This window comes from Trachemys scripta, chromosome 2, assembly GCF_013100865.1.
Source record: "Trachemys scripta elegans isolate TJP31775 chromosome 2, CAS_Tse_1.0, whole genome shotgun sequence".
NCBI classification, from domain to species: Eukaryota; Metazoa; Chordata; order Testudines; family Emydidae; genus Trachemys; species Trachemys scripta.
Genome location: NC_048299.1, coordinates 76,320,071 through 76,333,824, shown reverse-complemented (window position 1 = coordinate 76,333,824; position 13,754 = coordinate 76,320,071). Strand labels below are relative to the sequence as shown.

Below are 13,754 nucleotides of genomic sequence, written 5' to 3'. Positions count from 1 at the left end.
CTGTGTGTTTAAAACAAACCATTTCACAGTATGTAGACATGCTAGAACAGACCAATTATCCTTCTAGTCTAGTGTCCTGTCTGACAGTACCAGATGCTTCAGAGAAAGGTGCAAACAGATACATAATGGACAATATATGGAATAACATGTCCATAGAACTTTCTTTCTAACCTGAGGCAATAGTAGTTTCCTTATACACTTCTACCCCGTTATAACGCGACCCGATATAACACAAATTCGGATATAACGCAGTAAAGCAGTGATCCGGGCGGTGGGGGGCTGCGCACTCTGGCAGATCAAAGCAAGTTTGATATAACGCAGTTTCACCTATAATGCAGTAAGATCTTTTGGCTCCTGAGGACAGCGTTATAGAGGGGTAGAGGTGTATCTTGGTGCATGAGGGTTAATATCATTTTATAATTTTTTTTTTAAATTTAGCTAATAGATGTTACTAAACATAATGTTTTATAACAAAGTAGGGAGAAATAAAATCCACTCTTAAATCTGTGCTAAGAGGGATCTGAAATCGCTTTATAATTTCATTTATGTAACCATTGTCACAAGCCAAACATTTCGATGTTAGATTGGAAGGGTTTTGGCATTTTGCTTTATCTTCCAAAGATCCAGCTGGTATTTTGATGACTTGAAGGGTTTACAGTGGAATTTCATCTAGCTTCTTGACCTTAACTAGCTTGTATCCTTATTTAACAAATCTTTCAAACTGTAGCATTCAATGCCAAAATAAAGACCATGCTATTGATTTCTCTACATACCCTAGGGAATGGACTTCAAGGAAGTATGTCTACGCTACGGGATTAATCCGAATTTATATAATTCAAATTTTGGAAACAGATTGTATAAAGTCAAATGTATGCGGCCACACTAAGCACATTAATTCGGTGGTGTGCATCCATGTACCGGGGCTAGCGTCGATTTCCAGAGCGTTGCACTGTGGGTAGCTATCCCATAGCTCCCGCAGTCTCCTCCGCCCATTGGAATTCTGGGTTGAGATCCCAATGCCTGATGGGGCCAAAAACATTGTCGCGGGTGGTTCTGGGTACATCCTCCCCCCTCTCCAGGGAAGCAATGGCAGACAACCATTTTGCGCCTTTTTCCTGGGTGAACAGTGCAGACGCCATACCACTGCAAGAATGGAGCCCGCTCAGCTCAAGACAGCAGTCATGAACATTGTAAACACTTCACGCGTTATTGTGCAGTTTATGCTGAACCAGAACCTGCAAAACCAGGCGGCGAGGAGTAGGCTACATCTGCGCGGCGGCGAGAGTGATGAGGACATAGACATGGAATTCTATCAAACTGCGGGCCCCGGTGCTTTGGAGATCATGCTGTTACTGGGGCAGGTTATAGCCATGGAACGCCGATTCTGGGCCCGGGAAACAAGCACAGACTGGTGGGACCGCATAGTGTTGCAGGTGTGGGACGATTCCCAGTGGCTGCGAAACTTTCGCATGCGTAAGGGCACTTTCATGGAACTTTGACTTGCTTTCCCCTGCCCCAAAGCGCCAGAATACCAAGATGAGAGCAGCCCTCACAGTTGAGAAGCGAGTGGCGATAGCCCTGTGGAAGCTTGCAACGCCAGACAGCTACCAGTCAGTCGGGAATCAGTTTGGAGTGGGCAAATCTACTGTCGAGGCTGCTGTGATGCAAATAGCAGCAGCTCAGTGATTGCTTTGGCTACGAAAGGTAGTGACTCTGGGAAATGTGTAGGTCACAGTGGATGGCTTTGCTGCAATGGGATTCCCTAACTGTGGTGGTGCAATAGATGGAACCCATATCTCTATCTTGGCACCGGAGCACCAGGGTACCCAGTACATATACCGCAAGGGGTACTTTTCAATGGTGCTGCAAGCACTTGTGGATCACCAGGGACGTTTCACCAACATCGTGGGCTGGCCGGGAAGGGTTCATGACGCTCGCCTCTTCAGGAACACTACTCTGTTTTTACGGCTGCCGCAAGGGACTTACTTCCCGGACCAGAAAATAACCATTGGGGATGTTGAAATGCCTATAGTTATCCTTGGGGACCCAGCCTACCCTTTAATGCCATGGCTTTGTCATTCAATGATACCAGATTACTTGCTACTAGCATGGCGTGGTCAAGTGTCCTACCATGGAGGACGGAATAAGGTTGCACTGCCCAGAAACCTTCTGCAAAGGCTTTTGGAGTACCTCCAGGAGAGCTTGATGGAGATGTCCCTGGAGGATTTCCGCTCCATCCCCAGACATGTTAACAGACTTTTCCAGTAGCTGTACTGGCCGCGAGTGCATCCCAAGTCCTCAGGGCAAATTAATCATTAAAAAACGCTTACTTTTAAACCACGTTTTATATTTTAAAAGGTAAACTCACCTGAGGTCCCTTCCATGGGCTCATGGTCTTTGGGTACTAGCTTGGGAGGGTACTTCAGTCGGGCTGAGAAAAAGATCCTGGCTGTTGGGGAGAACGGAGTGCTGTGTGCTCTCTGCAAGCTCGTCCTCTTTCTCCTCCTCTTCCCCGTCCGCAGAATCCTCAGGTGTGGCTGATGAGATTACTCCCGCCTCGGAATCCACGGTCAGAAGTAGAGGTGGCGGCCCCCCCTAGAATTGCATGTAGCTTGGCGTAGAGGCAGCATGTCTGCAACTCTGACCCGGAGCGACCGTTTGCCTCCTTTATTTTCTAATAGGTTTGTCTGAGCTCCTTGACTTTCACGCGGCACTGCTCTGAGTCCCTATTGTGGCCTCTCTCCATCATGCCCTTGGAGATTTTTTTTTCAAAAGTTTTGGCATTTCGTCTTTTCGAACGAAGTTCTGCTAGCACTAAATCCTCTCCCTATATAGCGATCAGATCCAGTACCTCCCGTACAGTCCATGCTGGTGCTCTTTTTTGATTATCGGCCTGCATGGTTATCTGTGCTGGTGAGCTCTCTGTAGTCACCTGTGCTCTCCTGTGCTGAGCAAACAAGAAATGAAATTCAAATGTTCGCAGGGCTTTTCCTGTCTACCTGGCCAGTGCATCCGAGTTCAGATTGCTGTCCAGAGTGGTCACAATGGCGCACTGTGGGATAGCTCCCAGAGGCCAATACCATCAAAATTGCAGCCACACTAACCCTAATTCGAAATGACAATATCGATTTTTGGCGCTACTCCACTTGTTGGGGAGGAGTACAAAAATCGATTTTAAGAGCTCTTTATTTTGAAATAAATGGCTTCGCTGTGTGGCCGGGTGCAGGGTTAATTCGATTTAACGCTGCTAAATTCGAATTAAACTCATAGTGTAGACCAGGCCCTAGATAGGTGGTCTGGACTTTACTGTTAGAAGCTTCTAATTAAATGTAAATTTACAGTAATTTTATGTAGTATAGAAACTTTGGACATGTGAAGTTGGCACATTATTGGGACCAAACTAGGTGTTATATGAAACAGTTGTATTATCCGAATACCGGAGAACCAGAGCTGGGACCAACAAAGCCATTGTACTGAGACCAGATTATGTCGTCGTCTTTTTTTTTATTATTATTATTTCCTGGAGTGATTTTAAAAAAAATGTTCAGAAGAATGGATGAAATGATTAATGACACTTGAGAGAACTTCAGGAACAAAACGACACTCTGCTGCACAAGACAGGCCACATAAGACTATAAGAACAACTAGTATTGATCTCCTCCATTCCAACTGCAAATTGGGCTGCTAAGCTCTACTTCTGGCATTTGTTTTCATATAATGCTGGAAAATTTTATTTTTCTGGCCATATAATACTTTGTTTAGCAGTTGGTACTAATCATTAAAAAACCTAAAGTAACTCTTGTGTAGGTATTTTGAATTTCATCTGGGTTTGTGCCATTTGTAATTTCATGAAACAAATAGAACTAGAATAGGAAACTAAGAAGTAAAGGGAGAAGATAAGATGATTAGGGCGAAGTAATGTCCATGATGTTGGATCATATTTGCCTATCCACGTGGACCATTTTTACTGTGGGTTTCATTTCAGTGTTGAGTACAGGAACATTCCCCGTTAGCCTTACTGCAGTTGATTCTCTGGGCTCATGTCTTTGACACAAGTTAAAGAAAAAGCGAAACACTACAAATGCACATGGAAGGGGAAGGAAGCAGCAGAGAATCCTAGATGATGGTATGAAAATGGAGACAACCTTCATCTCTTGTCACCTAACTGACTTCTGTTTCCTGCTAAGAACTGTACTCCGACATCACTATTGGCACAGGCTACGTAAGGAACGTGAAAATTACTGCCTTTATTTCTACCTTTTTCTGTGCACAATACACAGTGTGCCAAGATGCCCAACTGAACTTTCAAATAACAAAGGGGGTCCGGCTAGTATTTGGTTTGTGGTGGCATCATTTTGAAAACATACCTTCCTATTAAAAGAAAAAGAAACTAAGGGTAAGATTCTCTGCTCTACATCTAGAAGACGTAGAACAGAACTCGGACTAGGGTGAAGTGGGCTAAAGGGACTTTAAGTCATTTTTGCACCCTCCTGATCCTGGGCTGCTGTAGGGTCTTGGGATGGGCCACAAGGTAATTTAGAGAGTCCTGAAAAGCAGTCTAAGTTACAGCAACCTCCCCGAGCTGTGCTATAGGTGGCAGTGCTGCACGCAGCAGCCCTTCTCTGGCACATCCCCTACTCCAGGATTTATCAAAGGGGCCTTGGAAGGCAGCCTTACATCTGCCTCCAGAGGGCTTGTGGCAGGGGAATCGTCTTTTTAGAGGGCTTTTAGAGCTCTCTTACCCCCTTTTGACCATTTTACCTGATGTAAAGGGGCAGGGGCAGGAGTGAGAATGTCCCCTCTGATCTGTAAACCTCTTTGTCAAGGCTGGAGCATCCTGTATTGTTTCTCTGTATCTTGACAATGTATTGTACGTTGCATAGGAAGTCTCAGCTCGCCGTAATACAGTGAATCTACACTATTTCTGCTAACACACAAACTTTGCACACCAGTCGGAAGCATTTACAAATGCTACTCAGTAATGGAGATCTTCAACACTGCAAACCCCATCTTTGAGATTCCTCTTGGTGTCAATTTGTCCAATATGTGAAACAGTCTACGTTAACAAATGTAGCTATCTCCCTTCCTTACCCCTCTGAACTTTGCCAAGAAGCTTTATATACCCCTTTCAATTTGCAATGGTACCTTTTGTAAGTATGTAATTTTTGGCCCTATTTTGATACAGGCTGCTGGCAAAGTTTTCCGTGGAACAAAAATGCCTGGGAAAATGGGTAATATCTACAGGACTGCTTTTGGATTAAAGGTGAGTTCTAAATATAGTAGTCACGTGTGGAGAGAGTTCACTCTATTTCAGTCAGATAATGAGGCTTGGCAGCTGCTGTAACACCCATGTCATGCTGACAGGTACTGGTGACTGCTTGGAGCACAAACTTCTTTCAGATTTGGTGTGAACGCATCCTTTAATTGCCATAACTGTCAGGCTCAGTTAATCAGAAGCCCCCCATCTAAGGCTATGTTTGCACTACCACTCTTGTCTGTATGACTTATGTCGTTCAGAGGTGTAAAAAAAAACACTCTGAGCAACATAAGTTACACCAACAAAAGTGCCGGTGTGGACAGTGCTATGTCAGCGGGAGAGCTTTTCCCACCAAAATAGCTACCTCTGATCATTGGGAGTGGTTTAATTATGTCAACGGGAGAGCTCTCTCCCTTCGGCATAGAGCAGCTACACGTGAGATCTTAAAGCAGCACAGCTGCATTGGTACAGATGTGCCTCTGTAGTCTGTCTACTGGTAGACATGGCCTAAGACACGAAAGAATGTGAACCCATCCAGAAGTTTTTGCTGAGTATATTTTTGTTTGTGGGGAAGGGAGGGGTAAAGGGAGGCAGAACACCTAGAAATCGAGAACACCCTGAATAGAGAAGCAGAGCAGCTGAAAACACAGCATCTAACCCTGGAAGAAATGTGGGGAGAGGTGCTGTTGGTGCTGTGAACAAAAGCAGTTTCCTGCTATTTGATTCTTTGTGCATTCAGTGACACAGGATTTTGTACATTCTTTATAAATAAAATGTCATCAAAGAAATACCTCACTACCACCATTTCCTACTCCTGCCTGGAACATCCCCGGGGCCCCAATCTTTGACTAGCTGCTTGGGTTGAAAAGGGGAAACACTCCACAATGCAATATCACATTTCAGTCAGAACCCAAACTAGGTCAGCATAACTGCACCATGAAAGAGAGAGCCAAAAAGGCCCAAACAACAAGTCTCCATCCTCATCTTGTAACTTAAAAAGAAGGCATCTGCTCTGCTTCCACATGTACACACATCCTAAGGGCTTGGGTTTTTGGAGGTGGGATGGGAGTCATAGGTGAGGCTTTAGCACATATGGTGTACACCTCACTGTCTTTCTGCATGGTGGGCAGGAAAAGTACTTTTTGGAAGGCTACCAGCTGACTTCTTAGAGCCTGTGCCAGCTCTAGTTCAGATCCAGGCCAGGTCAGCAGTGCAATAAGTTCTTACAATCTGATGGCTGCCCTGTATCAAATGAGGTCATTGTCTCTGTCCAGTTCCTGGTGCACACATGTTCACAGCACTAAATGAGAATGAAGACACGCTTACCCATACAGGAGACCTCTTTAGATAGTACAAGAAGTGTTTTAGTGCGGTGGTGCCGGGAAGCTTGTGCTGCTGCTATCTGTGCTGTACGTGGTTGGTGGATAAGTAGAGAACTTATGTTTTCAGGATGTTCAATTCAGCACTTTCACAAGTACTTAAAAAATTAGCAGGTGTTTGCAATAACATTTCCATGACGCTTGCTTGTCCTGCTAATTTCTCCCACAAGGTTTTGCTATAGCTCTCACTATAATGGGAAGAGAGACTGAAGTAAAATTGTGATTTCTGGAAGAAGATCTAAGCTTCAAGAGCTGATTGAAAGCTCATTGAAGTCGACGGACAGGCTCCTATTGCCTTATGGTTCAAGCCTCAAACGCATTTGAGAGGTGCCAGCTCAAAGTTGAGTTTGATTAAAATGTTGGGGCAAATTTAGGACAAATAATATAAAAGGCTCAGTCTCACCTCTTCTCCCCAGAGTCCCAGCTGCTGCTAACACGTTTGTACTTCATTTTGCCATTGAACGTGGGCATACGTATGCCTTTTGCATGCATACACAATATATTCTAAAATATATTCCTACATCGCATAAGCATCCCAATTACGCAGCTATATTTTACTCCACAACCGCTTAAATTTACCACCTTTTGTCTTATGAACAACTGTTAACTGGCTATAAATAGTAAATGGAATAAATCCTGAAACCATAATAAAATGCTTAGGTTTCAATTATTTTTTTAATCCTGCAGGTGTGGAGGATCAACACAAAGCACAACATTATTTATGTAAATGGTTCTGTCCCAGGTCACAAAAATTGTTTGGTAAAGGTACGTTTGTTTCTCAAGTTCTTTCATTTATCAAGTTACTATTCATAATCTTGACATTATTTTTTGTGATCTACATTTTCTCCAGTTTGAAAGTTGATTTGAAGTGGAAAATAGTTTTGTGCTCTTCATTTGTTTAGGATCTGACCTTGCACTTTGAATTTAATGGGAGCAAGATTAGGACTGGAATGGGGAATAATCAATAGAGATAATGATGAGGCCCTTTATTCAGATTAGTTTTTGCTTTGTAATGGAAATGCCTATCGATGTTTAGCCTACAGTACATTAACACACCAGGAATATGATTCTGTAATAAGTAGCTTAGGTCTAGTGCATTTCGGCTTATCACTATTAAACTGAGCCACTGGATTGGTTAGTGAGCTTTTCAAGGTACCTGTTCTGAGAGCTGTACTGAGCATGAATGAACAGAAGTGCAGTTAGCATCAGGTTAAGAGCAATCTGGTCTCTTGACCATACATGGCAGGAACTGGAATGCTACCTTTTTGTCTTTCTCCAGAGTTGCTTTCTGAAGAACAGTAAAGGTGAAACTGGGCAGCTAGTGTTCATGGGATGTTTTTCTTCAGTTAACATGCGCAGAATATTGCCATTTTCTGTAGCATTTAAGGAATTGTTCTCAAACTCCCATGAGATCTACTCGGGATTCATAGGTTCCAAGCCCAGACGGGACAATTGTGATCATCTAGTCTGACTTCTCGTAATAGTTTGAACATGTGCATTTCAAGTAGGCATACAAAATTCTGTAAGCCATAATAGTGAAATAAAAGACAAGGCATGGGCAAGTCAGAAACTAACTGACTTTAGGGACTCTCAAAATAGACTTCTCTTAATGCCTTTCTTTCTGACATTGCCTAAGTGTATTGTAAATAGGTACTTGCAGATATCTGCTACCTGAAGGAAATTAAGCCAGTTCCTCTGAATTGGAGTAGATCACCAGGTACTGAGAGTCTTTGGGTACGTCTGTATAGAGGTAAAACACCCATGGTCCGGGTCAGGTGACTCAGGATCACGGGGCTCAAGCTGCAGGGCTACAAAATATGTGTAGCCGTTCTGCCTTTTGCTGGAGCCTGAGCTCTGAGACCCTCCATCCCGAGAGGGTCCCAGAGCTTAGGCTTCAGCCCAAGGCCAAATGTCTATACACTGATTTCTTTCAGCCCCAGAGACTGAGCCGTGCGAACCCAAGTCAGCTCAGCCAGGCCAGCTGCAGGTGTGTTATTCCTGTGTAGACATATCCTTTAAAATCAGTGACCATAGAGACAGCAATAACAATTGGACAGATTGCCAGGTGTTAGTTGCGCAGTATATACTTACAATGTGTCAGGACAGAGGAAGTTGAGTAATCCACCTCTTGAAAATCTGAGTTAATAAGTCAGAAGGTTTGAATATTGTGATTAAGAAGTTAATGTTTCTGGTATATGTTCTATTATGGGCATTGAGTTTGTGATAGGTACTTCACTGTTTGTGGAACAGCATTACAGACTTTTTTGCTTGCTTTAATAAAACAAACCAAAAAACACCTCACTTTAGAAGGGAAATGTTTCATTTTCTGTGAGGGGAAAAAATAGCTTCTCATCACACTTTTTCCTCCTTTGCGAATGCATCAATTTGTCTTTTTTTCTGACTTTGGTCACAAAATTATTTCACAGTTGAGGCAACTTTGAACCCTGCTTTGGATATGACCTCATTTCCTATTTTAGGAGATGGATTACGCAAATCGGTCTTCATTTTTTTAGTGAGGGGGGATTAAACAGATGTCCAGAAAGATGTTTTAGGCAGAGAAATTAGACTTCTCTCCAAAAGTAGTGGGCATGACATCAGTATTGGGGACTGTAACTGTGGGTGATTATTCATTAATTTAAACAGATGGAAAAACCAGTCTTTTCTCCGGCTGCATTCAGCAGTTCTTGTCCATCCTGAGACACACAACTGAGGTTGATATCATTATGGTTAATGGGTTTGAGATTTAATGAAATAAGAGTGGGAGAAGTGGTAATTTTAGGCCTGTGGTGCAAATAATTTTTCATTTTAAAACTATAACTTTTTTTTCTCTCTGCGTGGTGCCCTTCCTCTGCAGCACGGGGCACAGTTCACTTACTGATTTAAACTAGAGTAAATGGTGGATTCTCTAGAACTTGAAGTCTTTAAATCATGATTTGAGGACTTCAGTAACTTAGCCAGAGAATATGGGTCTATTACAGGAGTGGATGGGTGAGGTTCTTTGGCCTGTGATGTGCAGGAGGTCAGACTAGATGATCACAATGGTCCCTTCTGGTCTTAAAGTCTGAGTCTAAGTGTAATATTGTTGCAGGCCATTAATTTTAAGTCTTAATTTGTCTGACCTTGTATGTAACTGGTGGATGAATATCATACCATGTCTTTATGCTCCTATTTAATGATACCACTACATGAGAACTATGAATTGTCTCTTTTGAACTAAAATATATTTTTGCAAAAGATCTTCCATTTAGGTCACATCTTCATGAACGAGACATATATTTAAAATTGGTAAATACATAGATGGCCCCTTCACCACAGAATCTGAACACCTTGTGAGCTCTTGCTCCCATTTTTTATTTAAACTAAATGACATTAAAGATTAGACTTGTAATGTACTTAGCACTGCATTTTCTTCTACATTGCTATTAACAAGGGCCTTGAACCATAAAGAATTGTAAGTGAAAGAGTAATAAATGGTGTTAATCTGACTGAGGTCTGGTTTAGCATGATATTGGGTTGCAAAATAATTTACAGATCTATTGGTATTTAACAATGGAACAGCTTTTTAAAATGGAATCATGTTACCTGGGTTAATGTTCTAGTTAATTCTACATGAAAAACTGTGGAGTTTTTTGTAGGATCTATTGTACTGAATTATCTATCTCCCTACTCCCCAAAGAGGGGGGAGCAGGGAGAGAATGCATGTACTGTACAAAGGCTTTTTTGTTTTTGTTTTGTTTTTAAGATATTCGTTGGATAAACTTAGATCCAACTTTAACACTGGTGAGAGACCATTAAGGATAGTCCTTTCAACACTGAAAGAAGCTATAAAATACTTTGACCTTTTCCCCCAGGAATCTGTAAACCTTTTAAATTTTCTTTCATTAAAATGTTATGAGTAACAATGAAATATGCGAGAAGGGAAGATGTACTAAATTTCTCAGTACTGGGGCTGGGCAAATAACATTTTTTTTTTTGGTTTGCTGTTAATTTTGAGAAATTAGGTTTAAAAAAATCTGTTTGGGTGAAACCAAATTAAAAAAGCCTGTCTTGGTGATTTTTAAAGGGCTAGATTCATGAAATGGGGGGGAGGTGGTAATACCGGTCTTATAACAGTTAGCCAAGTTAAGGTACGGACCTCATATGTGGGAGACCTGGGTTTAAATCCCCATTTCGAAGCAGGGGTTTGAACTCTGGTCTCCTAACTACCATACTATGGGGTATTCTGAGACTCTCTCTCTCTCTCTCTCCCCTAAAGCAGTTCAACTTTATATGAAATAGCTGAGTAGTCATTAGGCCAGAGAGACCTAGAAGAAATGACTCTTCAGCCTTGTGGTTAAGGTTCAAATCCTGCTCCTTGAGCAGGGATTGAACCCAGATCTCCCACAGCCCAGGTGAGTGCTCTAATGGTTGGGCTAAAAATTATAAAATGGGTAGGTAGTGCCATCACCACCTCTTCCTGCCATTTTGTGAATCTAGCCTCCCCACCCTCCAAAAAAAAATTCTGGCCGAAACTATTGGGTGAATTAGTGTCAAATTTGCAAAGAGTTTCAGGTTGACTGAACTGCATTTTAGGTGAATATAAATTGTTTTTTCAAACAATTTTGCCCATCTCTACTCAGTACCTCACAAGAGGTAGCTCCCAAGAAGGATTCAGCCCTTATTTGAGTCAAGTAGGTGCTTCTTCCTTTCCGAATTATAACACTTTTGCTTAGTTATCATAGCAAAGAATGAGAATTACAGGCCAGCAAATTGTAACAAGCCTTTCTGACAATTAAAATCTCCTATACTGCAGAGCAAGGCTATTCTCACTAGGAGAGCTCACACAGCCATACGTCTATAAGACTAAAGACAGATTTCCTGTAAGTTGTAGTGTCTGGCCTTGTTGCTGCTTTTTTTGACCCCCTCTACAGTAGTAAGCCTCTAGAGCTTAGTTACTAAATGAGGTCTGTGGGTGAGATTTTCAAAAGTACCCATTTGATTTAGGAGCACATGTCCTCTTGACTTTCTAAGGGTGGGTGTTCGTAAGCCACTCCAGGCACTTCTGAAAATTTCACCTGATATTCCACTCTTGAGCTTGGTGCAGATCTCCTACTCTATAGTTCTTAAATTGGGAGGGATTAAATAGCTTTAATGTTTTTCCTTAGAGGAGAGTTAGTGGTATTTGGGCTACAGACTGATTGTCTGTCTATTTTCTTTTAGCATTTTACTACAAACTCTGTTGTAGTATATTAGTTGGTTTTCAATTTTTAAAAAACTTACAAGACTCTGTTTTCACATAGTGATTAACTATACCACAGAGTGCATTAGCAGGATATTCCTTAGGCAGTTGAAGGCTCATAGGCTATCAAGATACCGGAGGTATGCACCAAATGCACAACATGCTATGTTAGAATGGGTTAAATAGTATAGTTTTTTGATATTGAAAACTATTTTAAAATTCATAATTTTAAGAAACAGTCCTGTCACCCCGTAAGGCTCTATTTTCTTCTTCTCCTTAGTCCAGTACTTGCTAAGAGAGATTCTGCTAGAAGAAAATAGTCTAGATGGTCACTTGCCTTGAAAGGTCATGTATGAGCCTGGCAGTTGAAGAGAGAATTATATTTTGCAAGCTCTTCTGAAAAGATGCCTTCAAAAAGTGATAGATGGCTGAAAATGATTGTATCTAAATAATTCTAAAGACAGTTTACACCGTACTATCATCCAAAAGAACGCTTATGATAATTGGTACTCTTCAAGCCATGGAGTGTTGGACTCCAACGTGCAGGTCAGATCTGACGTGCTTGATGGATTAACCTGGGCCTGTGACAGATTCAGATTATCCAGCAAAGAGTTCAATCAAGAACATTCAGCTTTTTGTAAACAAAAAAAAAAAAGCAAATCATTATATTTTGGGGAAAAAACATTTATTAGACAGTCATCAACATTCTTTGGATAGTTATTTTGATAGTATAGCCCTTATTGCTGTGCACACAATTCCAGAGAACTTTTATTAGATCAAAATAGTAAATATTGAGGCCACTTCACACAGCCTATATAAACTAACAAGGTTTCAGCTCTGGTTTCATAGAGGAAGCTGCTTTCGCCTAGGGTGCCATTGTCTTGTCTTGTTTTAATAACAACAGGGTATCTTCAATAAATGTCTGGTGGCCGTAAAAATGGAGCAAGACTGGTTCTTCTTGAATCCTTGTTTTATGAGGTCATTGAGACTCAGAATATTGTATTCTATTTTCTGCCAGCCTACAGCTTTCATAGACTTTAAGGTCAGATTTCACTCTAAGTTGATCCTACAGATTCATTTTCTGAACAGTGGCTTTAAGTTGCTTAAAGAAAAATCACCTGCCATATGAAGGTGCATTTAAAAAAAATAAAATAACCAAGCTTGTTTGTCCTTTTGCAATATTAACTTTTGAATCACATTTTATTTACATCAGATAAGTCTTATTAAAACCCAGCACTGTTAAACTTGCAAACAACGGGCTACAGTAGGGAACAATTTACTATTCTCTTTGAAAAAAGTGGACTGTAAGTGCAACATGCTGCTTCTCAGGATTGGATCTTTTCCCTTGTCTCTTCCTTTCTTTACTGAGCTGTCACATTCAGTTAGATTATACAGTATTCCCACTTGCATTTGGACTTCTTGCCTCCTTTTTCCTTTAAAAGCAGCCCTGCTATTGAAAGTAGACCAAAAAGATGTTAAAAAGTCCTTGAGACAGCACTGCTTCTCTAGTCAGCAAAACTGTTAACAGGAAGCTGAAAACTGTTCAGCCAAACCATACTAGCACATCTAGTAAAACAAATGCATGGAAACCTATAAGTGAACAAGATAACAAATTTCAATTGTGGTGGCAATCTAAGTGGATAGGTATTTGTTACATTACCTGTTTCAGTTGATGACAAATTCAGTCAGTGGAATACTGAATTAAATTTTTAATATAGTCCCTGGTTTAATTAGAAAGGGGCTTTCCTTTTATACTTACACTGTTAGTGCACCATGGATGACACCTACTGATGTGCGTTGGAAGCTTGCACAAAGATCAAAGGCAAAATGTCTGCCTTATAGTTAGTAATGTTACTGGGTCTTATTCTGGGAAAATATGATGCAAGGTACTTTTAGGACT

The 13,754-nt window shown here is 41.3% G+C and overlaps 1 protein-coding gene across 1 annotated transcript in view; it reads left to right on the top strand.

Annotated features, from left to right (window-relative positions):
• MRPL3 (mitochondrial ribosomal protein L3) overlaps positions 1–13,754 on the top strand; it is a 67,590-nt gene that overhangs the window by 36,642 nt on the left and 17,194 nt on the right. The window contains exons 8-9 of the mRNA XM_034760918.1: positions 5,186–5,263; positions 7,324–7,401. Coding sequence (XP_034616809.1) covers positions 5,186–5,263; positions 7,324–7,401 — 156 coding nt within the window. The remainder of the gene's footprint in view (positions 1–5,185; positions 5,264–7,323; positions 7,402–13,754) is intronic.